Here is a 17,029-nt window from a genome sequence, read left to right on the forward strand (position 1 = left end):
GCAACATGACATTTTTCGATTAATTAATAATGAAGTTAAATTCACGTAATTAAGTTAAATTATTTAACCAAGTTAAATTCTTCGAAAAATTTACCATCAAAGTTGGAAAAAGCAGAAAAAATATTTATAAAATTAAAAAGTATAAAATGTATAAGCTTAAAAAGGAAACAGTAATTAAATCTTTATTTTCAAGTTTCAGTTTAACAGCTGAAACAATATTAAGCCAAGCAATAACGATGGATCTATATATTAGGTATATAAATAAGCCTTCTAAAACTAAATTCTGACTAAATTAACGCTCAGTGGAGACTTGTGTATTTATTTAGTGAAAAAATTCTGAATGTATTCAGATTTTTAAGTCACACCATAGGACTAAGTGAGATTTTATACTCCCGCTGAGCATCGCAGATTACCATTCTGCTCTTGGGCTCACTTCTGCTAACACAATTGTTTTTCTCTTTTTAGTTTTATCATTAAGCATCGCTTCCTTCGCACTTACGCCACATACAACTGCAGAGCAAAATGTCACATAAAATTCAAGAGGGAAATAAAAAAATATTAAAAAACAACACATAGTTAGAATATTCCGATAGAGTGTTAGGGGTTACCATACATTTTTTATATTCGCTGTATTATTACTTTGAAAACTAGACTTTCAAAAGAGTTATTAGACGGCTTAAAAGAGTTATCATAAAAATGAAATATATATATATATATAATGATTTTAATGAGTCTAGATAGTGCCATTTCATAAAAAGAAAAAATATATATGTGTCATTTCTAATTAGACATTTAAAAAAATAAATCACATTAAAAAGTAGAAAAAATAAAAAGTAGTTCGTGTTCAGGTGATAGCAATGAGAAGAAAAAAGTCAAGCTATTGCCAACATCTATTGAGGAAAGCGACAGGAATTCTGAAATAATTTGTTCATTAAATCTAAGAGTAAAGACAGATTGGAATTAGGTTCGCTGACAAAAATTGATAGATATTTTTAAATATCATGAGCCATTATCCAAGGGTTATGGACGTAACATTCCATATCGAAGGATGGTTTTGCCACTCATTACAGTTGAAGTTTTCCCTAGATCCTTATCTATTTAATTTCCAGTTGGGTACATATTGCAAGGATCGAAGTCAAAGTACAAAGTGAGAAGGTCATTTAAGAATTATAATCAAGAACATACCGTTTATTCACTGAATTTTGGGGAACTTTGGAATTTCTGGACCAAACTTGTAACGTTGAGAGGGTTAATATGAATATCAAACGCCTCTAGAAAATCTAATTAGCCAATGGAGTATGCTTTTCGATAATATTATCTGCTAAAAATTGGAAAATGGGATTTTTATGGCCAACAGTATCGGGCTACAAATGATTTATGTGATTTTTTTCTCCTAACATGCGCTGCATGTTCCTTAGCGCGAAATTTTAAGACTTAGTTTGACAAATGTGAATTAAACCACATTATCAAGGAATCCTGTATATAGTCCAGAAGTTCATATTAGGAATGGCTGCTAGAATTTAGGTACTGAACTGCGAATGTTCTTGATGGAACAAGAAAACGACCCGAAAATTGAAAAGTACGTGCAATTTTACAAATACTAATCTATGGAAAGAAAATAACGGTTACAGAATTCTTAAAATCTCGTAAAACGAGAGAATGCGTTTTAATGTTTTGAGATGAGAATGTTTTAACCACTGGTTAATAATGTTAGGTGAAAAGCCTCTGCCAAAAAGCAGTGCTTTTAAGTAGTTTAGTTCTTGATCAAGAGCCGATTTGGAGAAACAAACTTGAAGTGCTCGGAAAATGAAGGAATAAAATGAAGCTACTTCTATGCAATCGAATGACAAGTTTGAAATGTGGTGGAAAGTAAACAAATGAATGTTTACGGTAGACAGTAGTACTGAAGTTGGATATGTTGCGTGTGACGAAGATGTTCAGAAACGGAAGGGAATTGTATGGCTGAAGTTCAAATTGAACTGAATAGCAGGACCAATGGAATTCGCTATCGAAAAAATTATATTTAAATTCTCAATATTACAGCGTAAAGGTATCTAGAACGCAGCGGAACCACACAGGAATGTTAAAAATTTGAAATAATTTGTATTCATAATAAAGTTTATAGACATCGGCAAGGACAGGATTAAGAGAGCTTCCCATGGATAATCCCTCACTCTGCTTATAACACTTAATTTGAAAAATCAAATATGTTTATTTTACACAAAGATAAGGGGAAATTCTCGAAGACTAGTTTCTAGATATTTAAACTCACCCTCCACCAGAACATTGGTAAATAATTATTTTACGTCAAAAGAAACAATGGAGGAATTTTAGCAAAATACTTTTAAATTATTTATAAACTCTATTGAATTTATTATGGTACAAGTGTTATTAATTAAAAAATCTGGAAATCTAGAAATCAGTATAAAATAATAATCAAATATAATTTGATATTATAAGGAGAAATGGAATACCACTTTTATGAATTTTGGTTAGAACATGTAGTTTGGCTTAATTCGTAAGATATGGGGTAAGCGATTTTTATAATTGTTTGAAGGCCGAAACGCCGGAGATGGCTTGTCATTCAAACGACCACAACTACCCGAAATGGCCGAGTCTGAGATGCTGATTTTTCCCCCTCTCCTTAAAATATGCAGCAGCAGGTGCAGTTTCCACCTATTAAGTTTATTGCAGACAGCTTGCCTTAAAAGGCTAATGGAAGCTTCTTTATTAGGAAGTAGAAAGGATGTCATATGAAATCTTAACATCTCTTTGTGTGTTAACCGACAGGTAGGGGAGGAAATTGCTGTGAATCTTGAAAGGAAATATTACATGGCAATAACATTTGGTGGCAACAATTCTAAAAGGGATTTGAACATAAAACTGACAATGAGAAAAAGGGAATTTTGAGAATTGACAGCACCTCTGGTGCTAAGAAAATTTAATCATTCAAGATTTACCTTTGCATTTATTTCACGCTTACAACAAATATTTCTCTCAAATGCTAATGCTGTCTATTTTGTCTGAACACCACATCCACGAACTAGATACAACACACAGATCTAAGCAGTACTGAAAAAAAATTCTGAAATAGAGCGTGTAATAGACATATAAATGATCTTTGGATGAAAATAAGTGAGGAAGATATGAGCGGCTGAAAAGTATATTGACATTTATATCTTTAGTGTGTATCTTGATAGCTTTTAAGATATCCGAGGAGAAGTAATATCGCCAAATAGAAAGCTTATAAAAATGAAACAGAGAGTGTAGATAATAACAGCTTTTCGGAGAAAGATACTTGGCTGATTAATTTGAAAATTTCTACTAGACGGACATCTTTAGTAATGTTATCTCTGCATTATTTTATAATTTTTAGAGATAAGGAACTTATTTTTCTACGTATTTGAAATTGTTGGTAATGAAGTAAAATTTAAAAGCACAAGAACTTGTAGCCTTTTATGCTGGCTGTCATTAAAGAAGTTATTGCAAATTGTTTCTGTTGAATCTTTTTCAGAGAATTCCTTAAAGTTTTTAACCAACCAGTTAAACAGTGATCTTCTCAGAGGTAGTGTAATTACGTTTGGTGCAAGCACAATTGCTAAAGTAATATCTAAAAATAAGAGCTTAATCGCAAACTTTTGTTTCTTTAGAAAACATTAGAAATATTTTATAAAAAAAGCATAAAAAGGTTTATCGAAGAGATTTTTTTACAAGAGAAGAAATGATACTAAAAATCTGGCTACAGCATTGTTTAAATTTAAATTGTAATTCCAGTAAATATAGATGATAAAAGCGTGGAATATTTAATTGTTAAAACATTAAAATATCTATATCTATAACTATATATATATCTATCAAGCAGAAACACGTTACTTAAAAAACGAAATTCATTTTCAAAATTATCATTAACTATTGATAATTAGAGCTATTTTAAATAAACAGAAAGTTTCCAGAGTACAAAAACTTAAATGAAGAATTATTCCATGGATATTACATCTACAAAACAAATGAATATTAAAACTGTATCACAAATCTTTTACGAAAATATTTAGTAGTTATATTACTTATGTATAACTACTAAATATTTGCGTAAAGTAATTTCAAACATTTTTAGTCTAATTCTTTACCTCTGAAATAACATCTATCGCTACACAACGGTGCCTAAAAAACCTTGCAGTCGTATGCTGACTGTTTTCAGCTCGTGCGCTGTTATTTCAAATTAGAGTGTTAACGCAATTTTCCTATTCGAGCAGCGAAGCAAAAGTGAATCAATTGACCATTATTCAATGAGGAAATCCGCATGGAATAAAAGCTATACTTATTTTAAATTTGACATCCTGTAAGCGAATATTTGATTTTTCTTTGTGTTTATTCTGAGCTTTTCGGAGGAGAAACACTCATTGTTTGATTTAGCATTCTTGGTATCATATTTTCAGTATTTGACTTCAAAGCAGCTGTTAGCTAACAATGGACAATTCAACGCATTGTAGGAGATCGTATATTCTCAAAAAGAATTATCTTGTACTAATTTTTTTGCGTTTGGCATATAATTTGCTGAAACTATTGTCTATTCAAGTCTTCGTGGCAAGTATTCAAATACGTACAACATTTATTGCAAAAGTTTATCTATTTTAACTTAAAATATTAGAAATCTTTATCATATTTAAAATATGTACCCCCATTTAAATTAAATAAGAAACATTTTGGTATTCTATATGTAAGTTAGAAATAAAACAGCAAATCGTTACACATGATACTGTTATCATCAGGAAATTTCACTGGGTCACGTGAAATCAATGTAAAACGTAATTTACTTACATTATTGCAATAATGAAGAAATATGGGAATAGCGAAACATCGTACTGTCTTATTTGCTAGTTAAAGGACTTGATAGGCTTAGCATAAATTAAATGTAGTTTTAACGTTCTGAATCTTAGAAAAAGTTGTAATATATGCTTCAGTTTTGATAAAATTTAAATTTGAAGTAATGTTCATTATCTTAACTAACGTTTGTAGTCTGTTATTTTAAAGAAAAGGTCATTCAAGTTCTTTCCAACCGTTCATCCTTTAGGACTGTAACACGTGTCGTCATCACCGCATAACACTCATTTCTTCATCTCATTTAAGAATATAATTCAAGTCAGCCGTCGTGAGCTTTTTATGAAGCGAAACACGCTAAAAGGCATTAAAGTGAAAAAAAGGAAAACAGATTACAGACTCGACCCTCTTCCGCAGCTGACATTACTATAACAAAGAAGCAAGCACGTTGGATAAAATGATCTTGAAGTGCCTATTATAAAGTAACTATAACACATCTATAACACAGCATTCTACTATAGAAGAAAGATAGGCATGTATTTCATTTTAATCATTTAACTTATGGAAAAGTGCTGAATAAAACTGCTATAAAGATGCATCTATCAACCCTAAAAGTTCAGAAAAATGTAAGGTTTTAAATGACGGAAAAATATGTATATATGCAAGTTTTTTGACAGAGGTGGTTGTATAGTTTACCTTTTTAAATGCCGCCCAACCAGGATAGTGGTTGACGACGTTGAATACCGTATCGAAGGGCCCAGGTTTGAATCCCGGAGAAGGCATGGATATTTGTAAATGTATAGTGTCTGTGCGGCATGGGGGCACTCTAAATATGCGACGAGCAATCTGGAGGTTGTTGGTAGGAGAAGAGGAGTGGCAGACCCTAAGATCTGTCCACCCAGGGTGCTCTCCATCGAAAACTGGGGCCGGAACTGATCAAACTGGGTACTATCATCTGTTTGGTGCCCATGGCTCTTGCCAAGGACAGGCGCAATCTTAACTCCTTGCCAGGATGAAATTCGTGGGCTTGTTTCGATTTCAGGAAGCGAGAGTAGTCACAACAACACTTTTTTAAATACTTATTCTAGATATATAACGTTTGCTGTAAATTACAACCGTAAGGTTTCTCAAAATATGAAATGAAACTTCCTAGTTAATTGAAGAGAACAATGTTGACTGGTTTTTTGGTTCGCATACAAAGAAGCTGGGATTTGCCGAAATACTATATATATTTAATTCAGATTTCAAGATAGAGTCAAGTTTTTGTCTAAGTAAGTAATGAAATAACCATGGGCAACCAAATGGTAAAGGAAAGAAGTAAAGCAACAATCTTTGTAGCAACAAGAACCATTTGATTTGTCTCAGAATTTTCTATAACTAAGCCTATTAATTTAAGAATATTACTATAATATTTTCCAGCCGACCGACTTGGCTTAGATAACTGGATTAAGAAGAAATTCAGTTTCCAGCTGATTTTGATTTTAATGGAAACTCCTTGTATTTCGAGGCAAACAAGTATAGAGTTCCTTTTCCTTAAAAAGCAGAATTATTCTTCATTATAAACTGGTTATAAGAGATATAAATAGAATAAATGAAGGTAAATAAATAATAGTGAATAAAGAAGCGACAATAGTAATATCATCTGTCAAGAAATACAGAAATCAAAGTAATCCGATCTATAAGAATAAAGATATTAATAAAGACTTCAAGAACATTTCATTCTCCTAATGAAAAGAGAATAGCGGGAATTATCGTAAAAGTCTGAGTGACTGATTAATAAAGGCTAATGTTATGTATTTCACATTTTCTGACGAAAAATTCATATTGTTTATTGCAAAATTTTAACGCTCATTTAGTTTGTTCCCTCAGAATTAATACTCGTATATGACAACTAAAGAAAAATAAAATCTGAAATAGAGGCTTTTAAAATTTAACAGTGAATTTGATTAACTGGAGAGCAAATAACATGAAAATTTGAGTCATGCAGATACCTAGCAATTTTGCAACTGATCAAAGAAAACGTGGGGTAAAAAAAAGTGGGTGTTGTTTTTAATAATCAAATTTTACTCTCAGCAATGAGAAAATATTACGATAGATTTCGGATTAAACGTGGGAGAGACAACATCCACGATAAACCTAAAATTACAGATAATCCAACACCTCAGAAGGGAAAAAAACTGCATAGAAAAGAAAAGAGGAACAACCCCATACTACAAGAAATAAAAATCTGAAGTGAACAGCACATGACTTCGGTGTATGGCCTATTAAAGTATACACAATTTTTTCTGTGCTTCATTTAAAAGTATTTCTTCAAATTTCAAGAGAATTATTTTTCTCATTTAGTCAATTCAGTTCTTACTTCGCGGGTTCGATTTAAATTTAACTGTTGGTCCCACAGGGCAGGTGACAGGTGACAGGTGACAGGTGACGGAGGACGGGGACGCCTGGCGTCTAACAGAGGTAAACAGGCATATGTCCCACACCCTCCCCTATCCAGACGCAACAACTCCCTGTGGCCCCATAAGGACGCACCGGGAGTTTATCGATACTTCAACATAAATTACTACTTACTCATAAATTACTGCCTACTGATAACATATAAATTCTGCTTTTTCGTAAATTATCGCATACACATAAGTTACTGCTTGTGCTTGTACCTGAATTACTGCTTACACATAAATTACTGCTTACACATGAAATACTGCTTACATTAATATGACTACATTGATATGGTGCATTAATATGATGCTCAGTTACATATACATGCTACATTACACGTTAATTTGATACATAATTACACATTATTATGATACAAATACTGAAAAATACTGCTTACACATTAATATGATACACAATTGCATAATACATTGTACATATGGCAACATTCAGATCGCAGTTCACTCATATTGGGTTATTCAGTGCGGAGTATGAAACAAAATGCTGTTTCAGTTAAAGAATATACTACATAGTTGCAATGCACCGTTGCGTTACACACATATACTGTTGCACTATACATAACTGCTACTTTACACATAAGTTACTGCCTGCTGATGACACATAAATTATTACTTATATAAGTTACTGCTTACACTTAAAATTCTGGTTACACATTAATATGATACATTATTACATATAGCATTGTACATATGGCAACATTCGGATCACAGTTTACACGTATTTGGTTATTCAGTGCGGAGTATGAAACAGCATGCTGTTTCAGTCAGGGATTATATTACATAGCTGCATTATATTATATTACATGGCTGGTCCCACAGGGAAAAACGACACCGAAGTTGGGGCACCAGCTGACTTCATTCACTATATTATTAAGGTTTCAAATGCAAACAAATAGCTGATACGTTAGGCCTAGCGCCAGTTACATTTTAAAATTGCTGATGATTCTACGCCTGTTGCATGCAGTTTAACTAAAGACATAAAATCCTTAACCGGGGCACAAGGACGACTTTTCCGCATTGCGGAAAAACAACAGTACCTGGAGACATCAAATTTTGAATAACGGTAGTCCTCCACCCGGAATATGGGCGTCTGAAAACTCAAATTTTAAATTTGGAATTTGTTTTATTATATATTTTATATTTTGCAAAATTTTAACGAAATTTTCATCAACAAACTCAACGATTTCAAATCGAGCAATGGCAACACTGTACTGGAAAAAATCATCTTTAGAGCGCGAGAATGTGTATGGAAAATTCTACAGATATGTTTTTTTAAATATTTTGTGATATTGCTGTTGAAAAACTGAGTTTTATGGTTTAAGTGCGAAGAACATGATATTTTATAAATAAAGGTAACACATAAAACGTTAAAACAACGCCCATTTCGGCGTAATAATATAAAATATGAAAGCTTTCGGAATTTTTTTTTGCTTTTAAATTTATTTAAAAATAATACATAATATTTGGTGGCAACAATTTAAAAAGAGATTCAGCGTTTTACGGAGATTTGGTGCAAAATTCTGTCTTGAGACTAATACGCCCAAAAGAGCTATTAGCTAATAAATTTATAAATAAGCTAATAAATTTAGCAATTTATTTATAATTATTTAGCAATTTATTTATAATTATTTAGCAATTTATTTATAATTATAGCAGTTTATTTATAATTTAGAGCTAATAAATTTAGCAATTTATTTATAGTTTAACAATAGTGTTATATTCTAAGTTACGTACATAATATAATATTTTGTGCACAACAATAGTATGTATTGTTGTGCACAAAATAACTTTATAAATATTATGACATCATATGCCATTATTGTTGTTATCTTACGTATTTCCTTCTCCATTCTGTATTTGTAGTAAAACTTTTACTTTACTCTAATGATTTGTGATAATAATTTTTCCATCCTTCGGAATAAAGATGTAAAGTTTATGTCTCTTGGCTATCATCTAATGTTAAACTCTATGTAGACGTTAACCGATTTATCGCTTAAATACCACTAAGATAAAGGATGTTAAAAGACCCTTTAATTAAAATTAAATATGTTGAACAGGAGGCACTCCTGGTGCTTACAGCTTCGCCAGCATCTATGGAGAGAAACTTAAAAGCAGTAAGTCAAAATCTGAAGCCTAAATTTAAATAGACTAATAGCCAAAGGCAACACAGTGCAATTTAACGCGAAGCTGGCTCAGGGCTTCACCGGCGTGGACTTGTTTATCAGCTACTGTAATGCAAGGACGAAGACATGGAATCCTATTTAAAATAGCAAACATTATAATGTGGCCACAAGTGGCAGAACACGCTCTGTCTTAACAATCTTAAAACTTACATTCTATAAATACACGCCAACTAATTTGCATTCTGTCTGGAAAACGGAAAGGAAGAAGTGACAGTACAGACTCAAAACGTAAAATAACTGGTTATTCAAACTAAAACTTCACAAAGAACGTTTTTCAGAAGTCGGCAACTCAGATAAGTCGTCGCCAAGTTAGTCGGCAACTCAGATAATCCGCTGTAAGTTAATAGGCAATCTACTGTATTTAAAAATTTTTCAATGACAGAAGCAAAAAACCTTTATGTCCATAAATAACGAATCTCTAAAAATAATGTTCAAATAATTGTATTCTTCATCTAGATAAAAAAGCTTGTGACATATGAGACATTAGGTATTTTTTGAAAGCAGGAAAGATGAAAAATGAGCAACGGCCTCTCCGGGAATCGAACCACGGACCTCTGGAATACGCGCAGCGTGCTGACCACTACTACACTACGAAGGGGGAAAAATACTTTATAGAATGACTAAGTTTGTTAAGGGGGGATAGTAAACAGAATATCATTTTTGGCAAATTACAGAACTATAATTAAACTGGGAATATGTAATATTATTGTTAAAATCATAATATGGAATGTTATATTAAACTCACAATAATAAATTGCAACCCTGTATTAAATTCAGAGAATCTCAAACATAAATGATTTTTTTTCTGTTACTTTTGAAATGTGCGAGTTCTTTTTTCATATATACATTTATTTTAAAATCCTGATTAATTATGTACTATCTGATTGAAATTGGTAAAATAAAAATCTTCTACTTCCTTTGTAAGCTATTTTTCCTATCAAAAAAATTAATGAATAATGGAGTTTTCTGAACGAATATAGTGATGTCATAAAAATGGAAATTTCTTTAAGAAATTTAGAAGAAATCTATGTCGGAAAGTAACTTAGCAATTTATCCTTTATCTCCTGTATAAAATGTTAAATCAATTAGCATGTTAATTAATTTCAGAGTAAATTAACATCTTGTAATGGGTTAAGCAGTTTATCATTAATTTAAAATGATTTGCGAAATTCTGTTTTTATTTTGCATAAACAGGTATTTGCTTCGAATAACCTTACGTAATTGAACGTTCCTGCGAATAGCAACAATTCTGTTAATAGTTTCATCATTAAAGGGATATTATTTATAGGCTCTTTGAGGCGCTGTACAGAATTTCGTCTACTAAGGCAAACATTTGCCGTTTAATTATGATTGATTATTATATAGTGAGCTGCAAACTTTGATGACAATTAACTCTAAACACCAATTACGTGTCTTGTATTTAATGAATAGATTGCGTTATGGGGTCTATAGGAATATATGATTACAATTAGTAATTAATTGTGTGGCAGTGCAACAACTTATATTTAGGGAGACGTAAATTTTTACGAGCTCTGTAAGCTATTGAAATTTTTTCGTTTTAATTTTTAATGATATTTTAATGAAAATACGTTTTAAAATGCTTTTTAAACACATAAATGTTTTCTAGGACATTCTATGGGAGATGGCAGGAATAACCTTTTGATGACACACATTTTATTTTGTGTAAAGTGAATGATTTTTCGTACGGCAAAACAAGACTTCATGAAATAATTTATTGCTAGAGATATCATCTTCGAAACAATATAAATGGTTATTTCAAAATCACGTGGTATACATGTAGAAGCTTAAACAGCTATTGTACAATGGAGTGGAAATGAATCGGTTAAAATTCATAGAAACATATAAATACTAATCAAATAAAATTGAAACCCACATACGGATACAAACACATCACACACGTTTTCATGAAATAAAATAAAGTTTGGTTTATGTGTTTATGGAGGGCTTTCTAAGGGGAACTGGCTCATATACACGTTATGCAATGTCCATTAGCATTTATTAGTAACAGTTAGGATTTATTAGCAACAGTACCTGCTAGACAGGACTTTTCTGAGAAACGAGGTTCTGATAGCACAGGTTTAAACGGGAGGATTCCCAGAAAAAAGAGCCCCGCTGGAAGTGAAGTCCCACCTAGATACGGAAACGATGTCGCGGCTACACGGGATTTTTTCAAACCTCACCGAAATGGAGCTAGGTCGCGCGTTTACTCGGGACAGAGCCGAGACATTTTCGGTTCCGTCAACCAATCAGAGGAAAGTTCTGCTTCTGAAGGATCACGTGATCCCAATCTGAGTATTAATCGATTACTGTGTGGCGTTCAAATCTTTGTAGTAAGGGAAACGGTAACCTAGCTACGTGGGTTTCCTGGAAATGTGCGAGTTCTGAGAATCGTCCCTTCCAATCCCGCGTAGCCGAAACATAGCCTAATTAGAACTTTACACACGGGGAAAAACACGAAAGCGTGCATGCAGCCAGCCCGTTTGCAAGATTCGAACTTCGGACTTAACTATCAGTGTTCAGCGACTATCAACGCTCGGCCGCTGGTGAGCCCGAATAAAAATAAGGAGGAGAAAGAATAGATAAGTGATGGCGAACGTGCATTGACTAAGCTACAGTAGTTTTCAATCATAAATTTACTACTATTTCTTTTCGTCGCATATTATGTTTAAAATTCCGCACATATTTTAAAGAGTTATGTCATATATTATGTTTAAAATTTTTGTATACATTCAAAATTCTGTACGTTTATAATTATGCTTATTTATACATTATGCTTCAATTTTTTTTTTTACATTCCAAACTACGTATCATTTCAAATTATGTATTCATTTCAATAATGTATCATTACAAATTTTGTATCCATTTCAAATTATGTATCTGTTTGCTAAATATAAATTAATATCAATAAACGGCTGGGATCACGTAGTGGGGAGACGGCGCTAAACCAATTAACCAAATGGTAAAGGTGTGGTGCCCGTCTTCCTCGTTCCTAAATCCTAAATTTAGTTACAGTATTTACTCGAAAATGTGCCCGCCAATGGCCGAGCAGTAAAATCGCTGAACACTGGTAGTTTGTTCCTGATTTCGATTCGCGGCTATCGGACTAGCTGCCTAGATGTTTTCGTGCTTTTTTCCCTGTGTACATGTACACGAAATAATATCTCTTAGAAAGTCCTTGGCGAAGGCATTCTTCTCCTTAGAAAGATAACCCTTGAGTGCTTTAAATTAAATATAATGAAATAAACCAAGCCAAACACTTTACTCGATAATAAGAACCACTCGAATACAAGAGCCTCCCCACATAATAAATTAAGCCTTTCCTTTTTTTTGGGTTTAATTCCTTCAAGATTCCTTGAAAGGATAGTAACGTTAGCTCTGACCAAAGATATTTTTACCTATTTGCTTTAGGGAATACCAGCGACTAGTAAATCGGATGCCTTATTAAACTGAAATCTCTTAACTAGGCGTAGTTATACTAATTAACAGTAGTTATTCAGTTCATATATTTATAACTAATTGTATGATGTATTTAGTACTTAAATAAGTGGTTTAGAATTTAAGTTTAGTTTAATTATCCTGTTAGTATGATTATTAGATTCCCTTCTCTCATCCTGGTATTTCGTTTGTGAATTGCCGGTTAGAACCTTTAAGTACATCAGAACTTTAACGCGCAGAACTTTCAAGTACATCTTTATAACTTCTGAGTTCAGTTTGTCCTTATTTATTTTTTAAAATGTTTTTTCGGCGTATATATACAAATGGCGCACATATAATAGACATATAATATGTATTTGCTAGATATATTTTTTCAGCGAGAAAATACTATATTGCGAAAAGTTTAAAGAATACTTTAATACCGTACTATACTCGGTTGTGTATGAAAGGCAATCCATGCCATTATTATTCAGGATTTAACATTTCAAAGATTTGTTTACTTTAGACTTGATTACATTCTTACTGATACAATTATCATTTGAACTCGAATCGAATACATGATGCTTTTGAAAAAAAAAATTACATTGTTCCAGCATATGTACTGCAATATATAAAACAAATGCTTTGTTGCTTTGCAATAACATTTCTACTTCTGTAGTAAAAATTGTTTTGCTTTTGTTGTAGATAATACTCTACTGCTTAAAAAGAATATTTTATTATTGTCTTTCTATTGTCTGTGATTTATACTGCAATCAATAGCATATGTAAAGCAATAAGCCAATTTATATGTTACCTTGATTTGATGTTTCATGTTTCATTCCTTTAGTACGGTTAGATTTAATTTACTTTAAAGCTGATACGATGCAAATATAATTATAAATATACAATATAAATACAGTTTTAGAACTTTCTTCTTTTTAGCAATATTTCATACTTTTTAAAATATCTTTAATTTCAGGAGTCTTTGTTTGACATTTTAGGTGGAACACAGTTCGGGTAAATATAACGCAAAACATATTGAAAGCAATGGAAAGATAAATAGAACTAATTGTTGTTTCTAAATTTTATCGCATTTCCATTTCATAGTTTGAAGAAGAACTGGTAAATTTTATGGAAGGCGGAGAAATTTCTGCCACTGAATGGCGGAAAAAAAAAAGATTTTCCAACAATTTGCCGTTTAACAACTTGTAAAGTTTCTATTTAAATGTTCCAAAATTAATATGTGAGTAAAAATATATTTAGTTGAAAATTAGTTTGCAAATTGTGAAATAGAAAAATTAAACATAGAGTATTATTTTTTAAGAGCGAATTATTAGTATAAATTGATAAATATGTCTTCAAAAAATTGTGCAGCAATTAAATTATTCTATTGTTTCCTTGCTTTACCAGAGGAAAAAAGATCAAATAAATTTTCTATACTGATACGCATCATGCAAGGAATTGCAAGAGATCAAATTTCATTAATTGTAATAGTGGTGGAAATGTTTTAGTTAAAACAACACGCCGATTAACGATTATTGGAGGAGTTAAGGAAACAAGCATTTATAAATGTTAAGCTGATTCTTGTTGCCTTAACTCTTCCTGAATAGTGTAAATGTTCTCCAAAATCATCAGTTTCATATATTGTAAATTATATCAATTAGATATATCATTAAAAATAAATAAAAAATATTAACTAATAAACACATATATTACTTTTAAAATGCTCAGTTTCTTAAGCAAGTACAGTTATAATATAAAAGATCAATATCTTATGCCACATGGTATGGCAATAAGAGGTAAATTAAAGAAGATCATCTTTCTTTGCATGGCAATGCTTGCCGTTTGCAAGATAAATGCCTTTGTAATACAGCTAAACTAATGACTGAAAAACATTAATGATTCCGCCGTGGCTTTTAGCATCTTAAACTATCTAGAATGTTTTACCTAGCAGTAGTTATATCATTCCTTTATCTACATGCTAATAAATTAAAAAAATTAATTAACTAAAATTTTAACACAAATTAAAAAATAATTTTTGGCACGGAAGCGATGGAAAAAAAAGGAATGTCTTTCGGTTGTAGAGACAGGTGATAGGTGATGGAGGACGGGAACGCCTGGTGTTTAACAGAGGTAAACAGGCAGCGCCCTTCCCTATCTAGTGGAAGTAAGTCCCTGCAGCCTCATGAGGCCACCTAGGGAGTTTATTGAAGAATTTTACGTAATTGTGCATGGCCGTACAGGGGCGTTTAAGAATAACTCTCTAAGGTTGTAGAGATATTAGGATTTTTTTTGGAAGCCGGAGAGATGAAAAATTAGCAATCGCTTTCGCCGGGAATCGAACCACGGAGCTCTGGAATGCCGGCCCAGTGTGCAAACTACTACTCCACGAAGGCACGCTAGGCAAGCGGGAGATATACATTATACGGTAAATATTAAAATTTTAGTCTTTTACATATCAAGTGATATTTTAGTATCCACAAAAAATTTGACTTTTGTTCTGTATGCTGAACAAATTTTTGAGTCGTATCGTTTAATTTATTGTAAGGTAATTAAATTCCTTGTTAAAAGTTTACTTCTTAACTTAATTGTTATACTTGGTAGTAAATTCTTGTTTCATATATCCTGCTTACAAATGAAAGTATGTTTAAAAACATAAATTACCTTAATGTGAAGGAAAGCCTCAAGTTGAAGAGGCTCCATTAACAGATTATGATACTCACACAACAATTTGCATCAAAGCTCAATTACTCTTTTTCTTCATTTTTTATAGCATTACATGCGTACCTGTTCCCACAGCGAGGCTCAAAATAGATTTATTACAGGATGAATTTTAAACAGACGATAAAATATGCTTCAGAGCATAAGTGACGACTACTCGCATTAATTCATGCTAATCGTTAAAAAACATGCACTAAAGTGAACATCGTAATCAACTCACGGTAACATATCTTTGTATGCATGTGGGTAATGGAAGTTGGTTAAGCGACTGATCTGTCCGTTATTCTGGACTCTTGTAACGATTTCCTGCACGCCATGTCACGCTGAAAGCAGACAAATTACAGAGTCGCTTTCTAACTTCCCTGGATATATTTAAATAGAAACACAGCTATTCAAAGAGACACTTAAATTTCTTTCCCCTTTTTTCTGTCGTTAGATAGTTTGCACTTTGGAAATAACACAGTAGCAATTTGATCGGAATGAAGGAATGAATATATGTATGGATGAACACAAATAAAATCGTGTCTGTCAACGTTGGTTTGACGTAGAAAGTCGAATCGTGGAGATATTGCGTGTGCAGCAAACATTTAGACGAAAATACAGAGTAGTTCCTTCGCCTGGTTCATGACAGAAATCTGTTGCATCATCTCTAATTTAAATTTTTCAAAATTGAGTTTTGCCTCTTGTGTCTTGACTTTTATCATTTTCTTGTAAATTCTAAAGCTTCTAAATGGACATCACTCACTTTCCTCTTTAGAATTACAAATTGAAAACAGGCGATAAGCTCTCACCATCCAATGTTCGAGAAGAAGTATCTAGGTAGAGATCATTAGAAGTTTGATAGCAAACGTTTAATACTTTTTAATTGCTCCTAAATATAAAGCAAATAACATCTTTTAATAGTTTTCTTACCGTCCAGTTGGAATGATGATAGGGCAGTCGGTTGACATAGCCTTGGATATGGTTCTGAATACCGGAGAAGGGATAGGTATTTGTAAGGATATAATGTCTTTGAAACCTACCGTACCGATTGTTTCGGGCTCAAATCCCGAAGAATGCATAGATGTTTGTATGCGTGTCGTGTTTGTGACGGGCCCACCAGCGGCCAAGCGGTAAAGTCGCTGACTGGTAGTTCGGTCCGAGGCTCGAATCCCGCGAACGGGCTGGCTGCATGGGCGTTTTCGTGGTTTTCCCCATGTGTAACGTGTATACGAGCCAGTTTCCCTTAGAAAGTCCTCCACGAAGGCATCCCCCCTTTAGGCAGATAGCCCTCGTGTGCTTTGCCATAATTAAATACACCACACCACACCACCGTGTTTGTGACGTTCAAAATACACGGTGAATCGAAAGCCCTCTCGAGACGTTGATAAAAGAAGGGGGGGCTCCCCTCGGGCTCCTCTCGGGGTGTTTTCGAAA

The 17,029-nt window shown here is 32.7% G+C and overlaps 1 protein-coding gene and 1 long non-coding RNA gene across 4 annotated transcripts in view; one reads left to right on the plus strand and one right to left on the minus strand.

Moving 5' to 3' along the window:
• The window catches only part of LOC146993703 (uncharacterized), a 371,536-nt gene that overhangs the window by 321,668 nt on the left and 32,839 nt on the right, over positions 1-17,029 (plus strand). The window lies entirely within an intron of this gene.
• The window catches only part of LOC118186875 (protein O-mannosyl-transferase Tmtc3-like), a 512,127-nt gene that overhangs the window by 187,330 nt on the left and 307,768 nt on the right, over positions 1-17,029 (minus strand). The window contains exon 1 of one of the 2 annotated variants that reach the window (XM_085806651.1): positions 4,128-4,252. The exons of the other annotated variant lie outside the window; for it this stretch is intronic. Within the exon in view, the coding sequence (XP_085662777.1) occupies positions 4,128-4,141 (14 nt within the window). The 5' untranslated portion in view covers positions 4,142-4,252. Of the gene's footprint in view, positions 1-4,127; positions 4,253-17,029 lie in introns of those variants that run through there. 2 annotated transcript variants of the gene reach the window in all.

This window comes from Stegodyphus dumicola, chromosome 12 (genome assembly GCF_044657685.1).
Source record: "Stegodyphus dumicola isolate Sdum_Otavi_A_Nest chromosome 12, ASM4465768v1".
NCBI lineage: Eukaryota > Metazoa > Arthropoda > Arachnida > Araneae > Eresidae > Stegodyphus > Stegodyphus dumicola.